General features: G+C 30.5%; 1 protein-coding gene across 7 annotated transcripts in view; it reads left to right on the forward strand.

The window, feature by feature from the left end:
• The window catches only part of LOC140670894 (pleckstrin homology domain-containing family G member 5), a 138,119-nt gene that overhangs the window by 112,782 nt on the left and 9,373 nt on the right, over positions 1-15,964 (forward strand). For all 7 annotated transcript variants that reach the window (XM_072901744.1, XM_072901745.1, XM_072901741.1 and 4 more), the window contains 2 exons: positions 5,651-5,787; positions 12,538-12,614. In XM_072901744.1, the coding sequence (XP_072757845.1) occupies positions 5,651-5,787; positions 12,538-12,614 (214 nt within the window). The remainder of the gene's footprint in view (positions 1-5,650; positions 5,788-12,537; positions 12,615-15,964) is intronic.

The following is a 15,964-nucleotide window of genomic DNA, read 5'->3' on the forward strand; positions in this document are numbered from 1 at the left end:
GAAGATGGAAGTAGCATTTTTATTTTTGAGATCACCAGGAGGTCAGTCCTTTCTATAGTGTGGTTGTTCGCGCTCTACAGGGTGTACTGATATATCGCGACAGCTTCGATGCGGGATTTGCGGGCGAGAATAAGTAGACAAAGACCGTCGTTACCTTTGTCATAACATAAATATAATAAACCCGTATTACGGCAGAAAGGAAATACATTGCGCACCGCGTACTGGAAGATTTCTCTCATAATCAAGTACGAATCTAATTTATCTTGATGTGTCTAATTGAAAGATCTTTGTCACATTTGTATTAATTATCATAAATGTGTACCGTCGTTAAACACGATGCGTTAATCCACGAGGAGTTTTTTATGAGCAGAGAGAGAAAAAAAAGAGAACAATTTATTGATACCTGATTTTATTGAGACTACTGTTATTCTATTTGCTAAAAAAAAGTTTTTTTAAATAAGGAAAGAGTATCATTTTACACTGTGTGCATTTCGTGATAACATAGGTATGTCCATAATTAACATAGTTTTACAAACACTTGGAACTTTTTCGTGATTTTTTCGAGCGTGACTAATGAATTAGCGAGTAAAATTTTCCGATGGAAAAGACTTTATCGTAGAAAATTGTGCTCATTTAAACTCTGATTTATTACTCACTAATCAAACTAAGACTTTAATATTCGAAAAATAATCAAGAAAATTGAATATTATAAAAAGACTTCAGAATGTTAGAATGATAATAAAAGCAAAACTTTTTTATTTTTTTAAAGAATTGCTTATTAATTTTTAAATATATATGTATATAAAAAATAAAAATATGTATATAAATTCTAAAAAAAATGGGAGTACAGAATTGTAAGTGTAAAAAATTTCTTTCTTATACATAGGATTAAAAGAATTATGTATAATAATTAAAACAATTGATAAACAGGCTCAATAATTAAAACTAATAAAAGGTAAAAAAATCGTAAGGCGTAACAGAGCCAAATATTATGACATGATTAAACATAAAAATAAAATTAAAGGATTATTGCTAAGTCAATAAGTTTATAAAATGACAAATAATCGCATTATAAATAAAGGTCGAAAGAAACAAAATAACAATGAATAATAAAAAAAAAGGGTAAAGAAAATTGAAATATAATAACGGTTTACAACAAAAAAGCGGACGTTTCGATGTTGATTATTCAAGCCTTTTTCAGCGCAAGGGAATGAGACGGGACGCAAAAATAGTAATTGTAATCAAACGATGTACATAATAAATTGAATTAAACCGCAAGAAGTCAGAGGTGTAAAAAATTGTTTATATATAATAAAGTAATTAGGAATCATAGTCCGCCGTCCAAATTTAATAACAAAATAAACTGAGTGTCCTAAAGTAACAACCTCTGCTGACCTCTCTAATTGATTGGTTAGAAGGTATGCACCGAAATTAAAATAAAATTCTTGTAACATCTTTTGATACAATGTAAATGGTATTGAAGATGGTAAATCTAATAAGTAAGACAAGTAACAAGAACTAAAGTAATTAATGTATAAGAATTCGGCGACAAACTCGTGTAGGAAATTACAAGTCAATTCAACAATCAACAATTAGCAAATTCATTAAAAAAATTAATAATGTGATGTATAGGTAGTAAAGAGTTTTAATGAAGGCACTCGGTACAGCAGACGGCGAACTAATGTCTTCCTAAGGTTTATAAGGTTAATTGCCCCTTTAGATTAATTGTCTCCTCCGTTAACACTGCACTGTATAATTTACCTTTTTTTTACACAAAATTATGATAAAGAGCTTCCGTCCAACCAAAAGTCATGTTAAAAATAGTTTTGACCTTGTCGATAAATTATCTAATTTGAAATTAAAAAGCAATCATCGACTTATATCTACCGCTTTTTTGTTGTAAACCGTTATTATATTTCAATTTTCTTTACCGTTTTTTTTTTATTATTCATTGTTATTTTGTTTCTTTCGACCTTTATTTATTGCGATAATTTGTCATTTTGTAAACTTATTGACTTAGCAATAAACCTTTAATTTTTAATTTTATTTTTATGTTTAATTATGTCATAATATTTGGCTCTATTACGCCTTACGTTTGTTACCTTTTATTAATAATAATTAAAGATAAATTTTTAATAAACATTTTGAATATATACCTATATCTATATAAACATTATAATTATTAAATGTAAAAAATGTCAGTCTCTAATTATTATACATAATTTTTTTATATCCAGTAAAAGAGAAATTTTTAAAGACTTTCTTTTTTATCGTAATTTTATCATTTTGTGTAATAATTCTACATTATTATTTTTATCTCCAGTAAGCTCCCGATTGCCACACTTTCAATTAATTGTTATATTTATTCAACGTGATAATGAATATTAAAAAATCAACATGATATATTACGAGAGACAATAGTAATAACTCGTAGTGTGCATGAAAATGCTTTACATCTTCAACAAAATTACTCTTAATTGCCAAGCATTATTATGCGACGGACCGAGAGAATTGAACAAAGCGCACTTTGCTTTCGTCATATCGGTTTTCTAAAATAAAAAATTTCCATTTTACGAACACCTTAGAATCGCGATCAACAAGATGCGTCGTTTGGATGAAAAACATGGTTCTCTATTAGCGCGAGATCTTTTTTGTCTCGAGTTATTCCGATCATTTTTGTATGGCTTACAATAATCTCACAAAGCTACATCTTGCATTGCAATTAAGACGCATTACTGTCAAATTGGTTGTAAAAAAAAAAAATTAATTTGTGTAATTTTAAAAGACCTGATCTTTCGATCGTATGTAATGCAATGTTTCAAAATCACGAAATATTCTTAGAAAATTTCTACTCTACATTTTTATTGAAATTTGTTTTATCATAATTTAGATATTTTTATTTAATTAAAGACAGACTATTTATCAGGTACATTAAGTACATACTAGTTATTTATTCGAGGTAAAAAGTAGTCAAATATATTGCGAAACATAAATTGTGTGAAAATTTTTTCCTTCTTATATTTTCGAAGTATCTTTGACAATCGAACCACAAACAATGTACATTAACGACGAATCGCTGCGTCATTCTCTTTGAAATGCACACCGTAATTTAGAACGTGCGCATATACACACACACATGAGCATCTATACCAATACCCATCTGGGAAGCTGTCACATTACTTAGTGATTTATAGCGATTTAATGCGGCCAGATATGTTCAATAAACATGAACGCAAAGAGAGGACACAGTCCTGTTCGACTAATGTATGTCGCAACAGAAGGAGAAAATATCAGCTAATAAAGAAGAAAAATCGAATGACTCTTAAACATTGCGAAGGTGCATTCACTGTGTGTGAAGGGATAACAAAATGACGGATATTACGTAATAGAGTACGAACATGTACCTTTATTAGAAATAATTTTCAATAGCGGATCTTTTCAATTTAATAATCATGTATGTTTTTCAATGAATTAAAATTATTCGAAAAATTAGGATTAAAATTAAGACATGGAAATAATTAGCACAATAAATCTGAAATTTATTATTATTCGTAATATTGATTTGTTGTCGTAAAATTTAATGCCAAGTTTATATTACATTTTATTCGTTGAAAAAATGCTCGAGTGACGAAACACTTTAAAGTTTAAAAAAAAACGGCAGACTCACATGGATATACACAGTGTCATTCTGTACGACTGAAACATAAGCTGCAGAGTCTATACAATGAAATGAAAAAAAAAAAAAAAAAAAAAAAAAAAATTATGTCGGATGAAACTGGACCGCTAAACGCTACTCGACAATTCGATTTTTAAATACTTCGAACGAGCCACGTGCGTCAATTTTTGATTTGGTGACATTGCGTTATTGAAGGGAAGTCTAGGTTTACTTTTTTTTCTCTATATACTCGAATCACGACACGTTTTTAATTATAACACGAATTTTTTATTTCATTCTGAATCAGCAAGCATGGATGATATGTACGTTACCTAATCTTTTTATTTAATATCTTGCTCGATGAAATGTATAACTTGAAAATGATTTCCAACGATATTAAAATACAAATATTGGAACTTTATGCTCGATAAATAAATACAAGTATGTATTTACGAGAAATTTATTTAAGAAAATCTCACAATTAGATATTATTGTGACGAGAAAAAATGTCAATCTAATTGCGCGATTGTCCGAGTATTAAGGTTTTGTTCTAATTATAATTGATGTTAAATAATGATGGACGCGGTATAAAATGCAGCAAGGATGAATAATTGGAAGTAGAATAAAATGCGCACACGTGGATGAATAATTAATTGATTTCTTCTCCGAATTCCGCGAATGACGGAATTTCTGCTCTGTCATGGTTTATAATGTTGTCTTTCAGGGAAAAATATCTTGTGTTTCAAGCTTATACCTTTATGTCACTAGAAATTGCTTTTCCTATTTTTAATAATGGAAAACTAGCATATTTTATACTAAAGCGCCTACAATGTAAAAGTACATTATGGTGCATTTTTTTCTTCAAATTATTTTATTAACATAAATCGTAAGCAACAAGTCTATTTCTTAATATTTATAATTCGGCATTAATTGATATCACTGATATCACACATATTAATTGCAACTATTATTATAATTATTTAATTTATATAGCCTTACAAAACTTACAATACGATATGTTATATAACAATAATTTATATACATATATTTTATAGATTTTCAAATTAAATTGTCGTATGACTAATTAACAGTATAATATAATATAATGATAAATATATGTCAAATTACATAAACGGTTTACCGAATTTAATTTGTTTGGAACGTCTCTTATATAATTATTTATTCATGAAAATCAATTTAGTAATTATATATGATTAGTTAGGACATATTTCAGCGAGGTAAATATAGTAAGATTTCAGTTCTATTTACATAATTATGAAGAACGTGGTAGTAATTCCGCATAATTTGGCAATTTCTGTCATAAGGAGAATGGGAAGGGAAATTAGGGATGTCAAATTTGTTCTTTTAGGGTGTACGTAATAGTCTGATTTTCCGCCCCAGGCAACATCTTTCTTAGTTTGTTATTTCCCTTGACCGTTTTTCTAAGTTAGTAGAAAACATTAGCATTAATGTATAATGTAATTCGCGTTTTGTGGAACGCAAGATTTGTCATTTTCGTAATTTGTTAATTTAAACTTTCAGTATTGCTGCTTTTATTTCGATATTTTGAAAAATAAATAGCAAACGCGTTTTAGTTGACAACTTTTCATCATGGAAAAAAAAAATTATTATAAACTGTGCCATGAAATTTGCTCCATGTAAAAACATGATATTGGATTCTATTAAAAAATATGAACATGCAAATCTTGATTTAAATATATCGTAAATCGGCAAAAAATTTTGAATTAAAAAAAAAAAAAAAATGAAAAATAAAATTTATTTTACATATACACACATGATGTAAAACAAGAGCCTCGCGATATTGCGATTACTTACAAATTATCTGCAGTTATAATATATCATTGTAATAATTCGGACAAATATCAATTTTTCGAAAAATATTCATAGTTTTCAACTTTTAATTAATTTGTCGATTTATTATAGAAGTATAAGTAATAGTTTAGTTATCTCGCTATATTTTACGCAATGTTACAGGGATGTACTGAGTCCGGCCTGCGAGCGTCGCGGTGTCGATTTATCGCGCGTCGAAGTTCTGGACAGCTCATCGACGCCGTTATCTCTGCTGACGACGGACGCTTCTACCCTTGGTGGAAAGCATCTACGAGTAACTTGTGAGTTTACATTATTCCGTTATATTTAAATTTAAATAAGATTTGCTTACGAACTTAATTATCAGACTGCGTAATGTATTCGACTGTATATGTATGTATACAGATATATTCTTTGATCTCATTTTTATTTATTTATTTATTTTTTTTTTAATTTCTTTTTTTATCCTGTTGTTGACTATACGTGATAATGAATATTAAACATTGAAGAAGGACGGAGAATTTAATGGACACCTTTGTGACAGATGCAATTTGCGCATTTAATTATCTAGCGTTAACATAAGGCTTCGCAATAGACGTCATGACAGACGTACGTGCAGAGAACAATGACCCGATGACCGACTTTTACTACAAAAAAGTAATCAACGAAAAGCGATATACTCGAAAATTTAAATACAAATAATGATTGCGTCAGAAACTTGTTTGCACATATCCCTATAAAAGAAATCGCTTTCATTAAAGGCTTGACTCTCTTTACCTCGGATTATTATAATCGTTAATTATTAATGATGCATCGAAATACTCTGATTCATTTGCGACTGATATATATCGAGCATAATTAATTACTCTACACGCCAATGAGATGGACATGTTAATTCCCAAAGCTGATTAATCTAATCACATGAATATCAATTCAAAGTTGAGTGACATAAATCGTGAAGAAATCAGAAATCACATGCGAATTAATGAAAATCCTTGTACTTTATTACAACAAAAATATAGGTGACTGTCATAAATCATCTAAGTTTTTTTGGCCATCATATAATGGCGTTTATAATATTTATATTGCAAGCTATAGATTTGATATAGCTTTTCGAAAATTTTCTTTTGTAATTTTCATTGATAATATTTTAGAAAGTAAAATCTTTCTCTTTCTCGATATTGAATTTCTCTTTATAATTCTTTTAGGTTTTAAATTTCTTATAAATCTTTTTTCGTTTCTTAGAGATTTTTTCTAGAAAAAGCAGCATTCTCTGGAAAATACATATTAAAACTTTCGTAAGTTTTGCTGTGCATATTTAAATGTTGGAAAATATAGCGCAATATATTTCACGTTTTTTGGTTCACTTACAATTAGAAGCTATGTCGGTTTAAATAAAAAACAAACTTAATTAAGGTCTCCGAATAATTCAGCGCCTCTAAATTTGTTAATTGATCACGGATCACGCACATAGACCATTTTCTCGCTTCTTCCGATTAATTTAATAGTCTTCCAGCGACTTGAGACAACAAAGGTATCTTGTGATGACAGGCGTGGGTTTCAAAGAATCGTTAATAGATAATGAAGAACGAACGAGTAATTAAGGTCAGCTCCATTTTAATCTAGTCAAACGAATAGTGAAAGCCTGGGAGGTATTTACTAGGAAGATTTTCATCTTACACATACATACATATATACATATGCCTCTTTATTCTTAAATATTTTATAGATAATAATTTAAACCACGTATAATTCTACAATCTAATCCTTGATACAATTTTTAATTAACTAGACCCGTAAATAATTACAACAAATGTTCACGGCGCATTATATAAATTGTACGATTTTAATATTTTATACGAATTTTTAATATTTTTTGCATTATCGTGTGTACTTGCACTCAAAAAAATGATCTTGCAATTTCAAGAAAAATTATCTAGGTGTAAAAAATTCACTGAAACAGATAAATTATTAGCAACGACTGTGATACTGTATATATTTTGCACTTGATCGATTTAAATGACAGAGACAGAATTTCTGTACTATTAGTGTAATTTAGACAGAAAATTTTTCCGCGATGCCTATCTGTAAGGCCTATTGTCAAGGACAATTATATTTGTGATTAATATTTGGCAATGGAATCTAAATTTTCTAGAGGTATTGCTAGAATATTGCTGCTATAAATTCTACACGTGAGAAAGAATATTCTAACAGATATAAAAAGTAGCGATAAATTTTAATTGAGACATCTAGAAATTTATCTACATTAACAACATATTTTTTTGAGTGATAATTAAATTTTAATTGAGACAGCTAAAAATCTATCTACATTAGCAAAATATTTTTTTGAGTGATAATTAAACTCTGTTCTGTCGTTTAATACATAGAAACACTTACTAAATATTCTGAGCGTTACGCTATTTTTATTGCAATCTTTGTTAATTGCGTCTGGTGTGTCTAACAGCGGATTAATTTTTATTTATTTTTTGTACAATTTCATTACGAGTTAGATGCAGCTGTTTGACAAAAAAAAAACTAGGAAAGAAAAAGGGTAAGATTCGCCCACGCGCTCCACTGGGAGTTTAAACACATTTATATCTGTTTGAACATACATGTGTATAAACGGCGAATCTCCAGAGTCAGCGACTTCATCCGTCTAGGATGTTTGAAACATACAGCGAAAATGTGTGCACAACATGTGTTGTTCAGATACATCTGGATAATTTATTAGTGCGATAAATCTATCGTTGCAACTTTTTTCTAGCACAGCAGAATTTTTTAGCGAAGGAGAGACAGAGAGAGAGAGAGAGAGAGAGAGAGTAGCAAAATAATCTCGCGACAACGTCTATATAATCCTATTGAGGCGAAAAAGGGGAAAAGGCAGTAAGAGGGCTAAACGCGCGACTCGACGTTCTCACGGAAAATTTTCTCAGTTACTTAACGCTATTTCGTTTCCATCGTGATTTCCCCGGTGTATTTGACCCTGAGAACACGTACACCGCTGAGAGAGGTCGCATTGCAGATTTCGACGAGCGATTTCGAGCGGGCGAGTGCCCGATGAAAGTCTCAACATGAAATGAGTACGAATAACGTATAACAGTATACAATTCGTACTGAAATAACATCAGATTTGCTATTTGCTTGTTCGTGGATTAAGAAAGTTTATATTTTCAAAAAGCAATTTTATACAAACTAATATATACATATATATATATATATATAACAAATTCTACAGATGTAATTTCTATTATTATAATATTTTTAATATACACTCAAAAAAACGATCTTGCAACTTGAACAAAAATTTTCTAGGTGTAAAAAATTCACTGCAACAGATAAATTGTTATTAGCAAATATTGTGATACTCCATATATTGTCAAGTACCTATATACAAAATTCATTCGGCTCATCATCATTTAACAGTCAGTAATTTGTCCATCGTATTATGTAAATCTTTCTAGAAGCCCGGTTACCTTTGTGTGTGTGTGTGTGTATATATATATATATATATATATATATATATATATATATATACACACGAGTGCGTGGTATTGAGTAGTGAGTCAGTCAAATATTGGCCTTTAAAGTGAACATACGTATTTACGGGTGCTGTCAATCATATAAGTAGCTAATGTACAACATCTTTATATTCATATTAATAAATATATAGTTAAAGGTTATTTCATTGCGTTAGTCAATTGTACAACATATATTTTCCACTTAATCAATTTAAACGACAGAGACAGAATTATATTATCATAATTATATTTGTGATTAATATTTAGCAATGGGATCTAAATTTTCTAGAGGTATGGCTAGAATATTGCTGCTATAAATTTTATACGTGACAATGACAAACAATATTCTAACAGGTACAAAAAGTAGCAAAAAATAAAATTAATAAAAATAAATAAAATAAATAAAAATAAATTTTAATTGAGACATCTAGAAATCTATCTACATTAGCAAAATATTTTTTTGAGTGAATAATTATTATGTAAAACGCTGATTCTAATTATGTTTATAAGCGCACGTAAAGCGATTTACATTGAATAAATTCGTGCAACAAGAAGAAGCTAGCACCAAAATATGTATGCGAGCAATACGAGCAAGCGTAATTTCAGCGCGCGACGACGATACGAGGCGAACGCGTCGGAAAAATGTTCAATTTCCTCAACGTCGGGCTCGAGCAAAATGTAATCAGGATACATTCACCCATGATCGACAGATCGCCAATAATATTCTTTGAGAGAGCTGAGTTAAAAGTCTCCAGGTTTCTTTTGTAATCGTCTGCCAGACGGAGAAGAAAAAGGTGCACGATTTTTAAAAGCGAAAAGAGTTAACGTGTCATCATATGATGCAAACTTAACAAAGAAAAGATAGATATTTCCCCGGAAAAGAAGAATATACTCGAATATAACAAGGATTTTCCGTGAAATTATTAAAACAGATATTTTGCGCGCGACGACGCTATTATTTTATGAATCTGTTTCCAAAAATTCCAACTGCAGAGTACAGTGATATGATATTATCTTATTATAACGATTTCTTGATAATTATAATATATTTAATAACAACTCTCTTTTATTGGAACAATATATTTTTTAATTTCTCCATTAGAGTGTCAGTAGTAATATCTGACATTAGTCAGACATTGGTAATCAGACATTATTACTTGTTGCTCTTTATTAACTTGAAAGATAAATAATAGCAGCAAAGCTCCGTTTAAACTATAATTAACGGATCATATATATTAATTATATCGTAAAACGAAAGTGATTTAAATAAAAATATATATTGATATTCTTTACGCGCCTGCGCAGAAAAAAAGTAAGCGTCAAATCAAAACTTATATACACATATGAACGCGTTCATTGTTTTATATACACGCAATAATTTTGAATTTTCTTGGAAGAATTTAAGAATCTTAATCTTCATCAACAATATTATAATCTTATTTCAATACTACAATTGTCATTTCAAGAATAAAATAATTATTTTAACTCTAAGAAAATTATAATCTTCAATTTGAACATGTATTAATTTCTATCCAACATTTTTTCCTCTCCATTCAAGAAAATTATTCTTAAATAACAACAAGAATATATTTTTCCCGGTTGAACTATATAAAATGTCTCCATCCAAGAGCAAATTTTCTTTGTTTAACGCAATATAATCATCTCATTTCAAGATTTACATTTTGAAACTAAAGATATTGTCAAAGTAAGAATATTCTTTTTTTCTGTGTGGCGAGTTGGAAAATCCGCGACTGTTGAAAAAGTTACCGTGGCCATTCTCATCCGCGTGCAAATTGGAAATATCAAAATTTATCAGTCTCTGCTTATCAGAAAATTAGGCGACACGTAGAAAATTGACGGCCGTTTACGCGAACGGAATCGAAAATACAATACATGTCTTTGTCGGCAAATAGGTAACGATTTTCTTTCGATCGTTCGCTTTGTCGAGACCGATTGAAAAGCTGCCACACCGCAACGGAATTAAACCAGACCTGGTTGCAGGACCAGAACTCTTGCACGCTCAAGGAACCGCGATAGGAATAACTGGTTACTATCTGGACCCAGATGTCGATACGAATATACTGGAACCAATATAGGGACGATGCAACTTCGCGAGTGATTAAAATTCGAAACTATATAAATCCGTAACAAGGCGATTGCGACGTTGTATGTAACAGATTGTAATTAAAGCATCCTATCTGTATTATACTACGAACGTATATATGTGTATGTATACATATATGTATATAAATTATAAATTTCTCTAATTTATGTAACTATGTATTCCAAAAGTACTTTATCCTTGTAAGTTCTAGCTTTGTAAAATTTTATACAGGGTACATATGTATATATATTTATTTATTTACATATAACAATTATTAATTGCAAAAATTCACAATATTATATAATTTAACGAAATTTATACATGTTCGTATTATAATGTAAATGTAGAGATATAATTTTATTACTAATAAATAAATTTTATAATCACAGTGACACACAGGGAGACGATCAACCTGGCGAATAAGAGCCATACGCGAATGTTAATACGTAAATTTCTTTAGAAATTAATTCTTTTCGCGAAAATTGAAACGTGGCACAGGACACATATTTTTCTTGGTGTATTTTACCAAGAAATAGATTCTCATTTTTGAGAATTCTAGAACCCCTCTTTACTTACCCTCCCTCCCTTCCCCTAAAGAAATTTAGGATTTTGCTTTTCAAAATAGAGTTTCCTTGTAATACTTTTATGTTTAAATTAAAAAAAAAAAAAAAATAATAAAAAAAAAGAGACAGAGAGATACGATCCATTTTTATTTTCACAAAGCGATAATGAAGTTTTAATAGGGTCAATAGAGCATAAGTGATCCAGTTATCCCTGGATAATGGTGAAGTTAATGCTAACAGCGACCCTTATAATGCGTTTGATCCTTTGATCCTTTTGTGCCCGGTAAAGGTAAAGTTGAGTATCGCGAACTATCGGTGTGTCAGCCATAGAAAAGCTCTCAAAATTGGGGTGCCCCAGGCATCTGTACAATTTAAATGGTATCCCCTCGATTTTCTCACGACGCATTGTAGAGATATTACGCGTATCAGTAACAAGCAACAAAGCCATTCAATTCGCATTCAACCTCATGGTTTAAATATAAAAGGCGTTTAAATATGAAATGAATTTGCTGTCGTGCATGCTGAAAGTGACGTTTGCAACGTCAAGAAAAAAAAATTGCGACCAATCGGTTTCCTCGCATATTTAGCGAGCGGATTGCGCAATGTGTGGCAGAGCTGCAGGTTTATTTAAATGAAGATTTGTCTTTTAAAAGGATGCAATCTCTCGTTAATTTATCACAAAATCCACGATTATGATTTGCATTGCAAACTTTAATATCAATATAAAACTATCAGAGATTGAATTGATAGAAATGATTTTTTTATCGAAGAATATAATTATTAAGAAAAATATTTGATTACATAATCGAAAAATATGAAATACATACTAAAATACGTAATATAGTAACCCTCATTTTCTCATTTCAGTTAAGGATGAAAGATTGAATTCTCGAACGTCGAGTCAAAGAGGAAACCAGAATGTGCCGTTGCGGAAAACCAGTGGAGTAAGTAGCTCACTTCCGTCAAAGTAATACCTTAAATTGAATTTCACGACAACACACGTACCTATATATCCGATAAATTTCCTAGCTTAATTTCTCACGAATAAAAGTTTAATTAACTGCACTTTGTCGCGAAGAAATCCCTTCAAGATTACAGAGAAATTTATAAATGCAATTGATATAAATTGCGAGACTGTATCACACGCACATTTACCTCAAAGGACAGTCTACATCTCAGGATAGGTAGAGTTTGCAAAAAGTATATATCGCCAGTATGTATCACCATTCGTCAAGTGCGAGCATACCTTTGTCTCGCAAACATTTCCTTTTAACGGTGCACTCTGCAAAGATGAAGAAGCGCTTTAGCATCTGGGAACAATAATGCTCTGTAGTCCTTTTCCGAGCCTTGACCCACTGATACGGGAACAACAATACAGCCGGGCTGACAAAGACAAATCGCAAAACGATTCTCCGGGCGTGAACAAAGCCGCGCCGAACGAGGTGCGACGGCACATCATCGGTTAACACTGTCGATATCAGGAACGAGATTCTCTCGCGACAAATTTTCTAGAGAGGACTCTGAGCAAAATTTATTACGAGAATAATTATTCGTATCAAATATATAATCGGGAAAAATCGAATATAAATATATATGTATATATGCATTATTTACATATTATCTCCGCGTTATATTTTTAATTAAAAAACGCAACAATGTAATTGAAAATTAATTATATTAATTAATTTTTAAAAATTAATATAATTAATGTTCAATTTATTATAGATTATAAAAATTTTTCATCATAAACGCAAGTATTAATTTTTTGGAGACACTGTCTCCAATTGATATTATTACAATATTACATATTCCGAATATCCTAGTATCTTATTGTTAGTAATTATAATTATTGTCTTTGTACGTATGCAGAACGTAACGCTATTGTCCGAACAACAATTACGTCAGCATTCCAACTTGATTCGCGTAACACGCGAGATGCAGCTGCCTCATCCGTGCTGGATACAACCGGATGAATTCACTTGGTCAGCAATGTAATCTCTCGTGTTTCCGTCGATTCAGCGTAGCTCAATCCAGAAGCAAATAAAACCAACAAGTTTTAATCCTGACAAGTGTCAAAGGCAAAGCCGGTTTTAGGCGTTAGTGAAACAAGCGCATATTTAATCCGACACTCTCTCCGACGATCCATTTCTCGTTTTCCATTATGTCATATTGCGATCAAATTTATATTTATTATTTTAATCATTGTACAATTTTATCAAAATTAAAACATGCGGCAAATTGATTAAATAATCATTACAATTTTATGAATTAAATATTAAAATTTTTTTTAACTATTAACTATTAAATATTAAACATTTTTTACTAAAAGTGAAAATATCAGCTGCGAAGTATCTTGTATATAGCTTATTATTGACTTAATATCTCCTTTTTTTTTTTTTTTTTTTTGCGTAAAAAAATTTTCTTAGATTAGATTTTTTAAAAACTTTTTGCAGATATACACAATGTAATACGTATATTGTTATTACACAGAAAATTCACGCGAAGGGTGCGCTTTACAGATCGTCGTTGTATTTTCGGCGTGACGGATAGCGCATTAAAGACACGATAGATTGCAATAAAGATCCGCTATCGCTGTTATTACGGTATACTTTATAGATGAAATCTGCTCGCGTTCGACGTCACGTGAAACGAGCAGGCAAAGCGTTGATTACGCTACATTAACGCATATACATCGAAACACATTTACGCTGGGGAGAAAGATTTTTATCGCTATGCAATAAATTTACTATGATATTTCGCTTGTCTTCATCGTCCTTGGAATATCACAAGAGAAATTTTAATTCTTGTAGAAATTAATAAAAAACATTGTTGCGTAATCGAGCGATAAATTCGACTTGTCTTAAAATTATCTTATAAAAACGAATACAAAATATTTTTGAAACAAAAATCGAAATTAATTACTTACTTTATTTATCGAATACATATTTAAAAACGAGAAAAATAATGCGCTATAACAAATCGAATACTCTTCTTATAGGAAAATTTCTTTAGATTTGGATAATAATATTTTATTAATATTTTATTAATATGGCGCAACTATCTTTTTGTAAAATTAAAGAAAAAAAATAAGTAAAATTGCATCAAATGTGAAATCGATGAACGTGTAACCGTATTGATGTTTGAATGTATGAGGAAACATTTTCGTAAATATAGTAATGCAACGATGTAATGTATGGAAGCGTAACGAGAGCGATTTGTGTCGCGACGGGTGACGCGGTGCAGCGAAAGGATAACGTTAATAAAATGCTTGGAAAGCTTCTCTTAACGCGAGCTGGCCCCGCCTTGAACGCGATACATTATTCATGACGTTACCAACAGCACATTACACACTCGATAGCGAATTACAGAGCACGATAACTGAACGAGCAATTCCTAGTATGTTGCCTCCATTTCAAGAAGCTTTTGACTTGATACACACTCAGGGCGTAGTTTGACAAGCGAACGAATATGAAGATGTTAATAATTTGCCTGATAATTCAATCATTTGTCCAAATCATTTCACGCCAGACTTTTTTTCACTCAAAAAAATATGTTGCTAATGTAAATAGATTTCTACATGTCTCAATTAAAATTTATCGCTACTTTTTGTATCTGTTAGAATATTCTTTCTCACGTGTGGAATTTATAGCAGCAATATTCTAGCAATACCTCTAGAAAATTTAGATTCCATTGCCAAATATTAATCATAAATGTAATTGTCCTTGACAATAGGCCTTAAAGGTAGGCATCGCGGAAAAATTCTCTGTCTAAATTACACTAATAGTACAAATATAAATTCTGTCTCTGTCATTTAAATCGATTAAGTGCAAAATATATGCAATATCACAGCCGTTGCTAATAATTTGTCTGTTTCAGTTAATTTTTTACACCTTGAAAATTTTTGTTCAAGTTGCAAGTTCATTTTTTTGAGTGTCGCGCGCGTGTAAACATCTTTCTCTCTCTCTTTCTTATAAATAATATTTGAAACACATATAAGTGCTGCAGAGAGCAAAGGCGCAAGACAGAATAAAATAAATTAAGATAATCTCAAACTAATATAATTCTATAAATTTAATTATACATATGCAATTATTTAGTACAGGAAAACATAAAATTAAAAATTGAAACTTTAAAAATAACACGTGAATAGCGAACGTTTCGAGCTTCAATTTGAGCCTTCTTCAGCGCAGTTATGTAACCGTAATAAAAGTCGTAAATATAAAATTACAAATAACTTTAAAAAACGAAACTGATCTTTACGGAACGCAGTTCAATATAAAAAATGTTTAATATG

The sequence above is a fragment of the Anoplolepis gracilipes genome, chromosome 11 (assembly GCF_047496725.1).
Source record: "Anoplolepis gracilipes chromosome 11, ASM4749672v1, whole genome shotgun sequence".
NCBI classification, from domain to species: Eukaryota; Metazoa; Arthropoda; class Insecta; order Hymenoptera; family Formicidae; genus Anoplolepis; species Anoplolepis gracilipes.